Raw genomic sequence first — 18143 nt, forward strand, 5'->3', positions numbered from 1 at the left:
CTTTCAGCTGTGAACTCTATCAAAGTCACATGAAAGTGTTAAACTGAACGCTGAAAAACCACACGTTTGATAGAGAAGAGGCCTATTATGACAACTTGCATAGTCCCTGCCAATGCAGCACACTGACTAATGTTAATCATTCTGCGTTCTAATTATCTTACCATTATAGCAATTTCCCTGATGATCACCCTTTTTTTTTTCCCCCTGTTTTGCTGTTGTTCAGTGTTTTTCAATGATGCAGGCTGTCTGGCTGGGACCATCTCTTTGCCATCTGAGCGTTTCCAAAGAATATACCAAAGGGTGTGTTATTATCTCTCTCCATCATTCCCTTGGCTTACCAGGACATACTTCGTACTTTCAAACAAAAGGATGTGAAAGAGAAGGATGCTGCTTTGCTTCTGTCCCCTCACGTGCTATGCACTGAACAGACAGGCTGTGGAAACCTCCCAGTTGACCCAGTGCTCACCTCTCCTAGCACTGACACAGAGCGTAGCAGTGTTGCCTACGATGGGACAGCAGGAAACAGCATCTCTGCTCTCGTCCAGCTGGAGAGAGACTGCCTGGGTAATCGCAGCAGAGCAAGAACGGAATTAATTTATTTTCTGCTTTACTCCGGAGAGAGAAAGAGGCCAGATTTACCCACGGCCCTCATTCCTACCCCCAAAGAGTGAATTACTTGCAGATTTCACAGCGAGTAGATAGAAGCAAAGATACAGACAAGTCCCCTGAACCAAAGAAGCGATCAGTCCTTTCTGCCTCATCACCCTCATGTACATATAGTGACATTTTAATTAGCTTCCCCTATGTCTGACAGACATTCTCGGTCACGCAGAGAAACCACCTTTCACTTCCTACCCTCAGAAAATTTGGGAGTTTTTTTTAAAAAAAAAAAAACAAACAACAAAAAAAGCAACCCAGTCTCCTTTTCCTTCCTACCCAAGCAATTCAATTACTGCCAGACAGCACTAAGAATCCATTGGAGAAGAATATATTCTGCATTTGCTGTGGAAATCTCCTGGTGATATTATCTGCCTCTTAGTTCAAGCTCAAACCTCAATTGTTTTTTTCTGCTGGTACGAGGAGACTTCAAGGAGCACTGAAATCTTTTCAGATGGGGAGAGTCACCTCTTCATTTAGAATTTACAAGAATAAGAGAGATTTATGGATAAACGGAAACAATAAGAGGAATGGCTATAGGGCAACCTACTGGATTCTGAAGGGCTTTGAGTTAACTGCTCCACGCAGCAAATTCAACATTATCTTGATCTGCCTGCCTAAAGAAATAAATACTTCAGAAGCAGCCTTGCCCAGTAACAAGTTTTCAAGCTATCATCGAGTAAATCGGTAGAAGGGCATCATCTCTAGCTTTCACACACATCTAAAGGACTCAGACTATCTTTTTGATCCCCTTGAAGCAGGTAACATCAGTAAAGAGCATTAAGTTGAACAGAACAGCCGACGAGCTGAGACGAGGGGATGAAAGGGTAGGCTCAGGAGGAATAAGCTGGTGAATTGACCGACAGGTCTGTTCTGCAGTATGTCCAGTATTTTTTCTCTAGGATGCTTGAAAGAATGGACCACACAAAAATCTCCAGGTGCAGACGCAGTTCTGTCTTCTAAGCGGTTAGTGTCAACAGCAGCATCATACTCAGAAGATATCAGAGACCCTGGGAAAGCAGAAGAGCCAAAAGACGTTGTACATTCAATCCCCAAATTACTCGGACCTACAAGTTAGCGATTACATGCCACCACAGCATAGCAGCACCAGGCAAACTCAGCCTGATGCTGTTGAAACAATCTGGGTGACGTTTCCTATTTTACACTCATATATATCAAATCATGTCTACATATAAATACAACTGCACGCATTCTAATAATTGTGTGCAAACACACTTCTATATATAATTAAATTCACTGGTGTTGCATTTGAATGTTCAGGCTGCTCGACCATAGTAATATTAATCATAAGAGCTCGCACATATCTAATCACGCTTTTTCTTGCACACTGAACAGATCAGCCTATGAGCAATTCCTGACTCCTAGGGAAATAACCTTAAGGTCAGCAGCTCTAGCTGTGATGGATCTAGAGGGAAAGCAGCTCCACAGCTGAGCTCCCCTGCAGAGACTGCCCTGCCAACAGCTTTTCACATCCCCCTACTCAAAAAAAATGAGAAAATTTCTGTAATTACTACTGATTGCAACTGTGGTCACATTGCACAGACAGAAAGGATGTATCCACTGGAAGACAACCAAAAATACAGGAGAAGATCACTGTGGAGCTCATCTTTGCTGCACAGCCTTCATGTTACTGGTTTTTCCAAGGTTTTCATCTTACTAGAGCCAGAGGCACAACGAACCCCCTTTTCAAAAGCAGCGTCTTTGTTCTGAAAGGTCACAATCTCAACTGAACATCTTACGTTGTGTCCAACACACACAATAGTTTTCAGGGACTTTTTATTTCATTTTAAATGTCCTGCCAAAAATGCAAAGAACAGGCACAGCTTCTGTATTATTTAAGATACGTGGGATTTAACTGCTGAGCAGGGGAAGCAGCAGCGTTCCTGATGGAGCCAAACCCCACGCTTGGGTAAACACAGATGTGACCGATCACCTGGGAGCCCTCCCATCTGTATTCAACACAATGGGGCTTTACAGCCACCACCGCTCCCTTGTACACACAGCACCGCCTCATGTGGCACTACTGATTTTTTAAAAAAGAGATACAAAGATGCTCTTTCCACAGCATTTCACTTATCCTGCCATCCTGACTGTCTATCCTCATTTAAAGAGAACAGCCCTTCTACCTAAATAAGCATCGTTTTCCATTCTACTGTTACTTGTCTTTCAAATCTAGGTAGAAAGCTGTCAAAACCAATTACTTTTTTCTGACTTGTCTGGATCTATGTCTCTCTTGAGTCTTATCAAACAACAGCAAATGGAAATTGAGGCAAACTTGGAAACTTAAGACTGGGAAGAGACCATCTCATGGTCTGACTGTGTTCGGGGTGCGCTGGCAGAGGTTCTCCAACATCGGGGTGTACATGTCCCCGCTTACACCCCTGGGTCTCCCAGGCACACCACGAGCTCCGATCCTCAGCAAGCCTGGACTGCAGATCGAATTGCTCAAGGCCCAGCGTTTGAGTGACAGAGACACATCAAGTTTCCCTTCTACTGTTTGATAAAATTCTTTAGGGGAAGCTCACATTTTCTTTATGTAGATCTCTGCCTCCAGGCGTCAAATAGGTGGTAGGTCGGTCTGATCAAAGGAAAAGGTTCTGGGATATGTAAGATAACACATCAACATCGCACACGCTTGAATCCCCCTGGCAGAGGTCACACAAAGAAAACGTGTTTCTCTGAAGAACACTGTCCTTTTCATCAGTGGCTCAGCTCAGAGCATCTCCCCATCTCCTCACATGTATTTTAACACCACCATGACCCCTGCTCACTCTTCACTGTGACACAAAAAAGGCAGATTTTCCTCTTCTCCTCATCACACACACACACACACTGGCTAAACTCTGACTTCATTTCTTTTCCACAATCTAGGTAACACATCCTGGTCTTCTGTCTCCTAGAGACGGTGTTGAGTTTTCCACATACCAAGTAATAGACGAAAAATCCTGCTCTGTAACCAGAGTCTCCTGATCAGAAGAATAAAACTGTTGAATAATATTACTGGAAACTTTGACTTTACATAGACCAGTGGTAAAAAGCCAGACCACAACAGAAGAGGTGTCAAAGACAAGGACAGGATGAAAGTGTGGCCTATCACTTTGTTTTAATTAAAAATTCAAAAATAATTGGGTCATCAAACAAAGGCTGAAATGGTAACGAGTAATGACAAGCTAAAAGCCTAACGTGGGGAGAGCTGTAACTTATGGATGTGGTATTCACACAATCTGAGAAAAAGCACGAAGCTTCAGTAAACAAACCTTGCCAGGTGTTATTTTCCTTATACGGATCTAAACTACATTTTTGTTTTGTTTCTGTGACATCGCAGCAGAATTCAAAGCAGCAGAAGAATAACAGAAAATGAAGAAAGAACAATTGAAAACTAATTTGTGGCACCAAATGACTACAGAGAAAAACCAGAAAACTATAAAGGGACAGTCACTTTTATCGTTTCCTGAAACTTTGCTTTTTCTTTGCTGTGTGATAAATAAGATTAGAGGAGCTTAAAAGTGAAATCTCTTTTTAAAACGGTTGTGTCTGTCTCCTCAGCCTTGACTTTCACCTGCACGATGACTCTGGGGAATCAGCAGAACACTCTTCTTGCACAGGAGCCTTCTGTAGTTGCTACTTACTACTAGTTCATCAGCTAGCGTTGTGTGTTGGGTGGAGCCTTTTAGAAACACAACTAGGTGTTTGCTACATGTTATTGTAGCTGAAATTACTCATTTTCTTACATCCTTGCTCTTTTTTACCACACAAGATCACTAACAGAGTGGTGTCTCTGTCACCACACCTTCCATTCATGAAAGCAGTACAGACACACTCGGAGAATACCCCTGGATTTAGTGACCCCCTGCCACACAACCAAGCCTTGTACGACTTTTAAAACCTCCCCGTTTATTCTGCAATACCTGTTCAGAAAATGAAGGCTTGTTTCAAGCCAGCTTTCTTGTACCACAGCAGGACTTGAACAATTCCTTGGTGTTTGCCCCTGCAGAACACATGCACTCTGGAACCAACCTCCTCCTCCGTGTAGCAGCATCCTCATCTGCATTTTGTGCTCGTCACCGATTTTTCTATTCTAGGATGGATGCCACCTCTTAAAGTTTGTGCTTCACGTCTGCTGGTACAGCGACACTTTCCAGTGGGACATTTCCCCTGCCCCAGGTCTCTCCGTGCTGCCGCTCAGGTATTGATGCTTAGTGCACTGACCTTTCCCTGTTTCAGAGCTCTTCAGGAGATACAGTGCTCACCCTTCTTCCCCTTCTGCTCATCTAATGAGCTGTGTGATGCCACACAACCGCTGATATTTTCAGGGATAGTGGCAGAAGTCCACTAATGAATTTATTATGGATTTTTTGTGTTAAATGTATTATGCAAATGTTAATCAGTTTCTGCAGAACTTCGAGAAAGGTGCTGCATGAAATAAACAATACGGTGTTAGGTCTGGCAGGAAAATTTATAGAGCTTCAGGTGTTTAATATTCAATGTGCAAATTCCTTTAAAAAAAATTTTTTTAAAGGGCATGTTGGTAAAATTTCCCTGCACAAATGTGAATCTACGCGCTCCTGGTCCCTGATGTTAACAAACATTAGCAAGTCTGTACTGTGCGTGTCCTTGTTTTATTCAACATCCACTTTGCACATGACATTTATCAGGGCCACAGAGGCCAAGAAACACCTTCTCTTTGAACAACCTAATGACAAATCTACAACTTGATAACACGTTTATACTTCTCCTCTCTGCTCCCACAGAATGTTTCTAATTCCTGTTAATTCTAATAAATGTGATGTATTCAGAATTAACATGTACAAATATTCGCATAGCCCCAGCTAACTCAGTGTCATGTAGTCCTCAAGGCTTGGAGCATTGCAGGTGCTACACTCCTTTCATTTCACACCAGTTCTAGGACTTTCTTCAGTACCTAATCCACACGGCACAAGATACACGATGATTGTAGGGGAAGTTCTCTTCCCTCACATTCATTTGGGTAGCACCTCATCACATACCCTTAGCAGTTCAATGTGAACACTAGATACCTACACAGCAAAGCAGCCTGACTGCAGTTTAACCTAACTAGCTCAAGCAATAACCGAGGTGAAGGTGTAACAGCAGAGGATTTTGCTCATGCTAACCACCAGAGTACGTGCTCAGTGACTCCGTGGTGCTTCTCTAACCTTGGCATGTTACTGCCTGCGCCGTACCATCTCCATTGCTGCCGTAACCCATGCTACCAGATTCACTCTGTTCCTGCTGCAAACACAGCCAACTTGCTGTGCACATGTTCTCCAGTGCTCTACGTAAGCATCATGTACCTCTGATTTGTCATAAATGGATACCCACGATGTCTAGGTTATATGCTTATAGTGAGCAGTAGAGGCAGTTAGGTCATGGGAAGACTCCTGAAAGTGCAAAGGTAGCTGCAAATACCTGAAAATGCCTTTGCAATGAGGCTAAGAACTAGGAATGCCAACCCCCGAGTGAAATGCCTATGCTACACTTAAGCTATCGGGTCAATAGTTAATGGAAATGGTATAAAATTAACTAAGGCATCACAGATGTTTATCACATGTTTTTCATTGGTGTTTTGAGCAAAACTGTGGAGTGAGCCCCAGAGTGGTCTCTGACAAACACTTGAGCAGATACATGCTTCCTTAGACTAGTGAAGACTTGCTGCAGCCTGTGAAATTTAGAAGATAATCTTTGCCTGTAAAAGATGAGCTTATTGCTCAAAAATCCAGGAGTCTGTGCAAAGGATCACAAATTGCTCTGCTCCCCATCCACTCCCACACGCTCCCATGAAACTCAATGTACTGGATGAGCTGGGAAGTACGATACGATACGACCTTCTGCGGACCTGCTCTTCTCTGCTTAGTTCATCTTCTTTTTACTGAGTCTCCTGCTGTATGTTCTCAGCTATTCTGACTCGTAATTAAATCCCTCTTAAGCACACAAATGCGTTCTTACGCCTTGCCAAAAGCTATACTTGACTGAAGAGATACCAAGTGGTTTACCCAAGCCCATTTAAAGAAGCTTTTTTTTTTTTAAAAAAAAAAAAAGGGAGGCTGAACTGGACCACCTGAGGTTTTCAACAAGGACAAGCTGTGCCACAGAGTCTAATGTGGACCACAGCATGCACAGATGAAGGCAAAAGGACAGGAAGTTTGTGAAAGGGAAAGCATGGAGATAGTCCAGGAAGGAGACTCATGAGCATTTGAGAGGTCAATTAGGGAACCTTGAAAGGTTGACGATGTCCCTTTAAGTTTTATAACAGTGTAAATGATTCATTCATCATTCTTCACTGGTCACATAATGAACAGTTAGACTGTTGAATGACCTCAACTGTGCCTTTGGCTCTTAACTTCAAGCTAGTTACTGCCTGGCTGACAAAGTCCTAACTATAAGATGAGTCATTAATGCTTAAAGAGAAGAAATGCTCCCTGTCCACCACAGAGGAATCTGCGCTGGTGCTACAGCTCCCACATGTTTTGTTAGTCCCTCACAACATAGCACTAGGATGAGAGGGAGACTAGTCCAACCACAAAGATTGCAGAGATAAGGGGAAAAAGAAACATGACTACACTCTGGATGCCCCAGCACCTCCATTGTCCATGGACATTTGACTCCTGGAGAACAGCAGCCACCCACTCTCCTTGCAGAGCCTCCCCTGCACAGAGCCTCCTGCTTTGGTGGGACCAACCACCATAAGTCCATGCTTGCTCAGGCAGGCCAATTAAAATGACCTAAAGTAGACAAATAGGACACATCTTCAGACACCCACTCTATTTGTATCTAACTTTACCAATTATATCAACTACTCTTACTTAAAAAAAAAGATAATATTTCTCCTTGCAGAACTTGCTTATTCCTTATCCTTAAATAATTACAGCTACAACACAACTACCACCGAAGTAGACAAGTGGTTTACGCTTTAATTTGTGCAAAAATAATCAATTTAGAGCCTGGAAGAAACTAAGATTTAATTTAACAAGATTAATATCTTAAATTGTGAAAAGGTCGATAACAACAGCAAAGTTAGACATTTAGAAAGGAACTACTGCACATGCATTAATGAACACCTCAAAACACATTAATAAAGTCATGCCAACATGAAAGAATACCCCCAAATACCTTGTGGAGTATGTTTTTCTCAGGCAGTTCCTCGTGGACACTGTAATAGGAAATTCAGTCCCTTCTATTCTGACAGTAAAATTTAGTGTAAATACAAGCTTCTGGCTGGGAAAGTTTTCTGATGACTTTCCCCATACCACATAGCTAGTCAACTCTTGCTGAGCTCTTTGAGATAATGGGCAAAAATCAATTATTTCAATATATATGAATAATATTGCATTTTTATGAATTTTGCTGTTATATTACCGACCAGCAGAAAGGCTAAACACAGCTAGTTATTACTGTGACCAGAGGCATTGCACTCAAAGCTGAGTTTGGGCCAAACCATGAACCTTTCACACAGCCAAACTACCCTTGCAGGGTCTCCCCAAGTCCCTGAGATCCTCTCCCAGTTTTCTATGACCCTTGTTCAGGTTTCCTTGTCTGCCAGCATCCACAGGTTATTCCTTTTACTCAGAAAGGAGCAAGAAAATAAAGACTCTTTCCATTTAGCCTCATAAATACGCATGCACCCACTCAAAGGGATTAGGCTGCTACCTTGGCTACAGGACTAGAGACGATTTTCAAGCCCAAACACACCTCAGTGTAAAAAACAACATCTCCTTGCCTTTTATCCATACAGATCCACTTATCTGAACTCTTAACTGGAGTTCCATTTTTCTCACCAACCAGCTGTGAACTAATTACAAGGACTTCTAACTAGTCCTGCTCCCTCTCCAAGCATATGGATCCAATTAAGTCAAACTGCAGCTGATTTTAATCAATCTTCCTTGAAGCAGCCAAACTTGAAGAATCTCTTCTTCAGCTCGAAGAGCAGAGGAGAGGAGGAAAAGCAGGAGACTAGTATTTGCATAAGGAACACTTCACATCCGCCTGGTTGCCTGTAAACACGAGGCTCGTAGCAGTAAGAATTGCTAATTGAACACTTCTCACAAGTCTTTCCTCCCACTTTATCCAAACAGACTTGGATTTGATCAGTCTCTTCTGTTCTTGGCATCGAGTTGCACTTTTCCACCAGCAGCTCAGGAAGATGGTCCAGATGACTTCAGATAACTAAACAAACCAAACCTTTCACTGAAACCTCAGCAAGTCTGCCCACTATAGGACAAGCAGTAACCACATTTGCTTTCCCAAACGCCTTTTTTGCTTCATCAAAAGAAAGAAGGGTAGGGGAGGTGAGATAAAATTGTCTGGTTAAACCCACTCTTTTCATATATTATTTGAATCTTTCTCCTGAGCCACAGTTCAAATGTTTTTCTTAAGATAATGTCCTGGGCGATAGACACCCCTCAGCAGGGTGTCATTTCTCTACAGTTCCAACATTTCTTGTGTTTTTGTAATCTAAGGTTTTTATTAGTAGTAAAGACCTGACCAGTGAGTAATACCCATGCTAAAGTCTTTATACCAGTGAAGGAAAATCAATACAGCCTGCAGCTAGGTGTCAAAAGCCAAGGGGTTTTGGAAGAAGGGGTGTGTGGAGGTGGAAAGTGCCTTGAGTCGTAATTCAAGCTGTCCCCACACAAGCATAGAATAGAAAGAGATGTCAGATGTTGTACACACTGCTGCGGATAGCTATCGGTACCTGAGTTTCTTTATTTGCTAATACTGAGCTCAGGGAGCGTGAATCACACTAACACAGAACTACCTTTCCACATGCTCACTTGCCCTCTGGCCAGTCCGTCAGGGTCCTGTACGTTCACAAAGTGGGCTATCGTTAGTAGCAGCCAAAGCAGAAATGAGCAAAATTCACATGCCAATACTCAGATACAAAAGGATGCAAGAGGAGGCAAACATTTTTGAAACTTTACTCCTTTCCACACATCAGTACAGTCAAACATTGCTGGTTTTAATTACCAAATACTAGCCAGATCTCCCTAGATTTCATTCACCGCATGCAGCTTTGCGAACTTGACTTCAGTCCAGTGTAAAGCAGCCAAAGCCTTAATTCTACATCCTGCCTCTTCGTCCTCCAAATTCACAACTTTAATACACCCCTTCTATGTATCTTTCATTTACTCAAAACAATTCAAGAAAGTCAGAGGTTTTATTTTAAAAAAGAAGGAACTGCAGGAAAAGTTTTGTCAGAAATCGCCCTCATCCTACCTTGTTTAATGTCACCCCTACTTTCTTTTACATCTTTATTTGATGCCATGCTTTTCCCATGTTTGTAATCTCAATCATCTTTCTGTTCAGCAAAATTTTCTTGTGATTTCTCTATAAAAAGTTTATCTTGCTTTTTTTTCCCTTTGTGATAGAGAGATGTTACTTTAACCCATCATTTCCCAGTGATTTCTTTCAGAGATAGGAATAAATAACATGTCAAAGTAGCAACATTTCAGTGACCTTATCTGAGTGTATAATAATATTTTCAGTGTATTTGCTCAGCATTGATGGAAGAGGTGAATTTCTAAGCTTATCCCTTAACTTAGTGGGTTCCCACTGTAAGGAATCTTCTGCCAATGTTTTTATAAAAAAGTCATTCTAAGCTTGGCCCGTCAAGATATTTGATTCTCAAGGTGAATAAAAAATGGGAAGGCTGATGCTTTCCCCTCTGAGCAGTTCTGAAATCTTGACCATTCAGGTGGGCACACACTGATCAATACTGACATTTTAGCATTCAGCTTACATATTCCTATATTCATGCTTTCCTCTCTACTCTTTCTCTTTCAGAGAAGCTGCTTTTGCCATCCAGTCCTCTAAGACACAAGTAAAGTGAGAAGCTAAGGAAGGGGGAAGCTACCTCTTATTAAATAAAGAATTAAAGCCATGTTCTCAGCCTTAGCAAAGCAGATGTAAGAGCATGATTACCTTAATTCAGCTCACTAGTCTTTTGGGGGATTGGCAGATTTCTCTTTCCTAGACCTGCTAAGCCAGATGACCACCTTCCTTCTCTTTTTCCACACCTACATGTTATCTCATCCTTCCCATACAATTTTTACTCTGTTCTGTCTGCAGGTTGTTCCTGTTCTCCCGCGCTCCCTCCACAAAGCCCTGACCTGCACAATACTGCATTCAAAGGGAGAGCACCATTAATGAGACAGGTCATGGGGGTCCTGTGACGAGCTTTCAGAGCCTTTCTGGTGAACAGTACAATTGTTATTGTATAGTAGCTTTACCGCAGTATAAAGGTCCCATCTTGTTCCTATTACCACATTACTTTTCCATACTGTGAAAGCTCAGCTATCCAGCTAAACAATAGCTGCAGATGGATCTCCTCTGCAGAGGACCAGAAGGCAGACAATTAGCAAGACCACATTGCAGACTTCAGACCTTTCCTCTTTGAATGTGCAATTGAAAAACTTGGTGTTTTGGCATCTCAAGAGCTGTATAAGCAAACAAAGCAGAGCATCTCGAGGCATCACAAAGAAAATAGGGAATTCCTCTGGTCAGGTCTTCTTGGAAAGCCAGCAACGCTGGCAGATTAAACGTGACCTGAGTGAGTTGTAATCTGCTCTGAAACCAAAGCTGCCGTTGTGTTTGTTGGAGACCTAAGCATTCAAACACCAGCCCCAAACTTTCATCTCCTTCTGATGACTGAAATCCAATTAAAGGAGAGCCGGGTGACAGGTTTCACACTAAACACGGCTCAGCAGAGATGCTCAGCAGCTCTTAGCTCCCTGCTTTATCAAAGCTGTCACTTCCCCTGTCTCTAGGAATTGGTAATAAAAAAAAAGATTTGATTCACCTCTAATAGGTGTCAAGATAAAATCAATGGTCTGTCTGAAATCTGGGTAGTTTCAAACCTGTAGGTCTTTTACCATGAAGCAATTTACATGAAAATGGAAAGAAAAAAAAAAGAGAGAAAGAAAGAAAAATTAAGAGAATGAAATGCTACAATGCCAAATTGTTCAGCATATCAGAGAGAGCAGAAGGGAGAGATAACACTGTTCATAGCAGGATGGACTTTGATTAAACAAACAAGTTCAGGTTCTTGTTTGCTCCAGCACCTTTCAAACAGGAAACACTATAAAAGCCTGAAGTAACTCCCATGCCCCTCCTCTGTACAGGAAAGCTGTTCCCAGGATGACAGCTGGCTGAATAGACAGTCCACTCAACTGCTGCAGGTGCCCTTGCCCTCCTCCAAGTAGGGTGAGACTTCACTGATCTATCCCGAGTGAAAAGCTGAAAACCTTCTGCCATACAGGACAGCACTTCCTCAGGAAAAGGAAAAAGACCCACAGTAGCACAGCAAAAGAAACACACCCTGTTGTCCTTCCGACTCCACACCTTCTGATCTCCATGTCTGTGGTCTGGAGATGCTGCCATGTCATCCTCTCAACAGCACGGATGCTTCCTGGCTTGGAAAAGTACTACCTAATGAGGCCCCTCTCCATTGCTGATAGCAGCAGCGGAGTCTTCAGTACGAACGGAGCTCAAATTTTCATATCAGCTCTGTGCTGTTAAGCCCTGTCTACACTCCCGCTTTGGCATGAATGAATTTGGAGACAGACAACTTATGGTAGTGGAGTTATTTAAAATGGAACAGTTTTTGAGGCTCCAAGAAGAAAAAGAAGAGGTTCTAGGCAAAGGCATTGAAAAAGACAACTGCATTTGTGTGATTGCATCTGACATCAAAACACTCGACAACACGGTCAGAGGTACAGGTGTGTCGGTGCAGTTTGCGTAGGCTTCCTAAAAACGCCTTGCCCAGATTGAGGGAAGTGAAGTTGTGTGCTGTGAGCATCCTGGCCCATCTCTTAGAACAGCCATGGCGAATGGACCACAGCAGTCTCTCCAGCTGCTCTGGACCTCCACATTTCCTACCTGCAGAGTTAGCTTCTCCAGTCTCATTTCCAGAGATCTTTTCTCCTCTTCCAGCTTGCTGCGTTCAGCTTCCAGCTCCTCAATTTTCAGCCTAGAGAAGAAGGGAAAGTTAATAGGCTCTGTCCGTGCACAGTCCCACCACAAATAATCAAGTAAAACATGAAATTACAAGCAGTATCAGATTATTCCTGCCTTCAGCACCACAAAGCAATACTACTGAGGCAGTTAAAACACATGACTAAAAGATACAAGTCTATATGATGAAAATGTAATTTGTAGAAGTATATTAGAAATATACAACTTTAATATAAAGCAAATCCAACTTAGATACTTCCTAAACCACAGACTGAGCCTAGATCATCATATTTAATAACCACCAACAGCTAAAGTCTCAATGAGTGCATCAAATCTCTTTTTGATCTGATTTATACTTTTGGCCTTCACAACACTCCTTGGCAGTAAGCTCCACAATTTAATTATGTGCTGTATGAAAAATTAGTTCATTTTGGTTTATACTTCACATGTGATTATTTCACTGAGTGCCTGTTAGTTCTGCTATGAAAAGTTGTGAATAATTGTATCGTACTTCCCTCTCTGTACCACTTTACAGGCCTCCCGTATTATTTCCTGAAGAATCTCAATTTAGTCTTTCCTCACACCAAGGATTTTCCATATTTCTGCTTGTCTTTATTGCCCTTCCTTGTTCTTCTTTAAGTTTTACATAGACTTTTTGCTATGAGAAAAGCTAGAACTACAAACAGCATTCAGATGTATTCAGTGGTATAATGAGGCTTTCTGGTTTGTTTTCAATTTCTTTCCCAATAATTCCTAGTATTCTATTCACCTTTTTAACTGCAGAGCACTTACCCGATATTTTTAGAAAACTGTTCACAATAATGTAAGATCTCTTTCTTGAGTGATAACAGCTCATTTAGAGCCCACTATCACAGGAGTAAAAGTAAAGGCGTTTTTTCTTAGGTTTTGCAATTACTGATGTACAACTTCATTTCCCATCTTGAGCACCACCATAAGATTCTTCTGTAACTCTGAACAGTCTGATAAGCTGAATAATTTCATCTTATCTCAAATTCTGTCACCTCACTACTCACAAATTTCTCTTTGTGTTGGACAACAAGTTCCCAATAAAAACCATTCTAGGACCTAGTGGAAAACCCTCAGTATTGTGAAAACAACATTTATTCTTTGATTTTCCATCTTTTAACTTTGTATTATATAAGCAAATTAACAGAAGAAAAATGCATCAAGCTTTACAAAGTAGACAGATATTCTATTATCTCTGGCTCAGGAAATCCTGGAGACGAAGCACTAGAAGCTAGGGGAACCTTCTCGCAAAGTACCCCAGTAGCTTTGCCCTATTTGCGTGGTCATCCAGCACCAGCCATTCCTGCAGACAGTACCCTGGACAGCCAGCCCTCTGTGAATTTTATATTCTTGTTAATCCAACAAAGAACATTCTTTCTTATTCTATCAGAGTAAAGTTTCCTTGTGACCTTTGGCTCAAAGCTTTTTGAAAGGTCAAATACATTATATCAACCATATCAGCCTTAGCCAAATGATTGTTGAATCCTTCAGAGAACTCTATCAAACTTGTTAGGCAGGTAATACTATTATAAAACATTTGATATAAGATTTTTGCTTGCATTAAAGTACAGAGTACAAAAACCTTAATGCTGCTTCAAGAACCTCACCTTTCGCATGTTAATTGCCTGGGATTAACTGTGCAACTAACGCATATTAACATTGATCTTTGCATTCAAATTTCTCAGGATCCTTTTCCGGAACATTTTTTTAAATTATCTTGCTCGATAATACTCACTTTTCAATGACCTAAACTAAGCTGAAAATCTTTGCACTATAACAATAAAAAACACGCATGTCTGCCAATATCCCAAAATTATGCAACAGAAATTTCAGGTACAACAAAGAAGTCGTCTCTCCTATTCACTGGGCAAAAGTTGCAAACTCTCCCATAGAAGCTGGTTGATCAACAACATGTTCAGCACAGAAATGTCCCCTTTATAAATATGCAGCCTGAATTGCTTAAATTATTTGTAAGCCCGACCCCTGCTGGTAATTTTCAGATATTATAACGTATCATCTTTTTTCACTCTTGGAAGCTTCTAAAATGCCGAGGAGCAGCTTTTAGCGTTGTCTAGGCCATTAAAAAAGATCATCAATAATTTCCAGAAGAGACACGAAGCTAGCGACGATGGAAGATGCTGGAGAAGCAGGAGACTGAAAAGGTCGGAAAAAATGAAAATTCAAAATGGAATTAATGCTTCTAATGGTGTGTTTCTAAATGGATTGTCGAACAGGCCACAAGAGCAGCAATGTTTTTCTCTGAGGAACAACAACGCAGCAGCTACTGAAAGGTCAGAGCCAGACACAGGACTCTCACCAGTACTTTCTCCATACTTGACATGCTGAATTTTAATTTAGAACAAATTTCTCCCTATCCAGCCTCACAAATAAGCCGTGATGGTGCCGTTATCAGCCTGCAGAACTTCTCTCCATGTAGAGGTTTAAGCTCAGGCCTCTTAGATGCCCTCTAAAAATCATTCATAGCAATCACCAGAAAACACTTCACAAAGACCCGAGACGAAGCGAGCTATAACAAGGGTAGGTTTAGGTCATTATATTTTTATGCTATTTCACCTGCAATTTTAAGATTTAATAATTTGTTCATGCCCTTCGTGCCTCGCTGAGGAAAGCGCGGTGATTCGAAGCCCGGGGCGTTCGCAGTCAGGCAGCAGACGTACCCGGATCGCGTCTTTGGGAACCGGCAGCGTGCACGAGCGCGCCGGCAAGCGCGGCTGAAGTTTGCAGCCCTGTGAGCTTGCCCTGGGGCTCATCCCTCAGGTGCCTGCTCCTTCCCAACAGCCCAACTACTGGGGTATCATCGGGGTCTCCTCCCTTCCAGACACAGTGTGGGGCTGCCCGGTGCGTGCCAGGGGAAGGTCACCCCACCGAGGCATGGGGAGCTCCCCCCAACGCTGCCTCGGCTCTGCTCTCTTTCAGAGACAATACTTGCTGCTTCCTGTGCACTGAGGACCGGGAACATAGAATCATAGAATGGTTTGGGTTGGAAGGGACCTTAAAGATCATCTAGTTCCAGCCCCCCTGCCACAGGCAGGGACACCTTTCCATTAGACCAGGCTGCTCAAAGCCTCATTCAATCTGGCCTTGAACACTGCCAGGGAGGGGGCAGCCACAGCTTCTCTGGGCAACCTCTTCCAGTGTCTCACTACCCTCACAGTAAAGAATTTCTTCCTAATATGTAATATAAATCTCCCCTCTTTCAGTTTAAAACCATTCCCCCTCATCCTGTCACTACTTGCCCTTGTAAAAAGCCCCTCTCCCACTTTCCTGTAGGCCCCTTCAGGTACTGGAAGGTGCTAGAAGGCCTCCCTGGAGCCTTCTCTACTCCAGGCTGAAGAGCCCCAACTCTCTCAGCCTGTCTCCAGAGCAGAGGTGCTCCAGCCCTCCGATCATCTTCGTGGCCTCCTCTGGACTCGTTCCAACAGCTCCATGTCCTTCGTACGTTGGGGGCCCCACAGCTGGACGCAGCACTGCAGGGGGGGTCTCACGAGAGCGGAGCAGAGGGGCAGAATCCCCTCCCTCGACCTGCTGGCCACGCTGTTGGTGATGCAGCCCAGGATACGATTGGCCTTCTGGGCTGCAAGCGCACATTGCCGGCTCATGGTGAGCTTCTCACCAACCATCACCCCCAAGTCCTTCTCCTCAGGGCTGCTCTCAATCCATTCTCTGCCCAGCCTGTATTTGTGCTTGCGTACTGCTGCAACCTCTTTGTACCAGAGAGGTTTTAGGACTGACTAGCACTTTCACTGCTTATCCCTCTTCTAACCTATTTTTAACACTGTTAAGCGTCCTGGATCTCCAGTGGGAAAGCATTAAGAACCATTAGCAAACAGTTTGTGCTATTCTAGCTTTGCTTTCCAGCCCTGGGGAACTCTTCCCAATGGCAAAGAGAGAGAAGCAAGGGAAATCCTATCTATACAGAAACACAGCAAAGCATTTGCAGCTGGTGGTTAAGATACGGCAGTCAAATATTGAAAAATCTTTACTTGCTTGGCACTTGAATCTTTTCGTTTACGTACATTCAGGTACAGGGCCAAGTGCATCCTGCTTTTAGATGCACCCGCATCCACAAAGGCAGCCCTAGTCTGCAGGCACCTTGCGCTCTCTCTGTCCAGGGACATCTGCACAAGGTCCGTGATGCTATTTTATCACCAATGTGCATGCCTCAACTTGTTACATATGGGAGTTCCTTTCAGGCAGGGAGAACAATCCAAGATAAATTCATGTGAGAACCACAAAAAGCAGAGTACAGAAACATCTGGGTACAGCACAACCATCGATCAACTTAATGTTTAGCCTGGAATGAATGCTGGTGCCCATTTTAAAAGCAGCCTTGCGGCACGAGGAAGGAAGAAACATCAGTTACTTTCTGAAATACTGACACCATTCTCAAGTTTTGTGATAAAGGGAAAAATAATTTAGATTAATTTCTGGAAATCTACCAACAACTTCTCCATACAGGGGTTTGAAAACATGAAAATATTTACACTCTGACAAAGATCTTTGCATTTCTGGAAGACTTTTCTTGCATCAGATGCAGACAGCTTAACCCAGAGTCGGAGGCTCCACAGGCACAAGGTAAAATCAAGGCACCTCCACAGCCTTTCACAAGATCAAATTCAGTCCAAGAATACAGATTCATTGGCATTTGCTCAGACTTGTGGATTTTCCCACTTTTGAGAACTGAGCTTTATATTGCCTCCACTGCATGTTTCACAGTCCCAAATTAGAAGAGGGAACGAGAAAAAAAAAAACCTACAGCCTCATATCTCCTGCAATGACACTTGTGGGAATCAGGATACATCCCACATGTGTGTTCAAGTCTAACTAAACAGTGCTTAGATGGCGAGTGACAGCTGCTAGAGAAAGGCCGGGCTGCTCCGGTTTTAGAAAGGAAGAAGGGGGGAATCTGATTTTCAACAGCATCGAGGCACTTCCAAAAGCCTCTCGAAGTCCAGAGCTTTTCAGTGGAGTTAACGAGCAACAACACCCCACCATCCCCCCTTTATTGTTCTTTTATTCGTTTTTAATGTTCTCAGATGTGTCATGTGATTGCCTGTAGAGCAGCGTGGATATCGCCAACGAGGACATGTCTCACAGAGGCCCCATCTGCGAAGAGGACAGGACCATGTGGAAAAGCTATTGCTGAACAGGAAACTATTGAATGGAGCAGAAAATGTATGTGTTGGGAAGACGCTATTAAGGGATCCAGATGGCATTGAGATGGTGTTAGGAGCAGAGCAGACAGAATTCCAGCAAGTGTGACTAATCGGCATTGGCAAGGACATGAACTTCTTTTGAACTACTGTAACTCTACCCAGTCACTAAATCCACAGAAAACATTTAGGATTTACTGGGGTTGCAGTTTGACAGCAGAAAGAAAAGGTTCAGATTTGTTCCAGCTGAAAAGGTCCTTCAGCTGTTGCCACTTAAGTCTTCAGTGAAGTTCTTTT

General features: G+C 42.8%; 1 protein-coding gene across 4 annotated transcripts in view; it reads right to left on the reverse strand.

The window, feature by feature from the left end:
• MAD1L1 (mitotic arrest deficient 1 like 1) overlaps positions 1-18143 on the reverse strand; it is a 366743-nt gene that overhangs the window by 148082 nt on the left and 200518 nt on the right. For all 4 annotated transcript variants that reach the window (XM_068422520.1, XM_068422519.1, XM_068422522.1 and 1 more), the window contains one exon: positions 12571-12661. In XM_068422520.1, coding sequence (XP_068278621.1) covers positions 12571-12661 — 91 coding nt within the window. The remainder of the gene's footprint in view (positions 1-12570; positions 12662-18143) is intronic.

This window comes from Nyctibius grandis, chromosome Z (assembly GCF_013368605.1).
Source record: "Nyctibius grandis isolate bNycGra1 chromosome Z, bNycGra1.pri, whole genome shotgun sequence".
NCBI classification, from domain to species: Eukaryota; Metazoa; Chordata; class Aves; order Nyctibiiformes; family Nyctibiidae; genus Nyctibius; species Nyctibius grandis.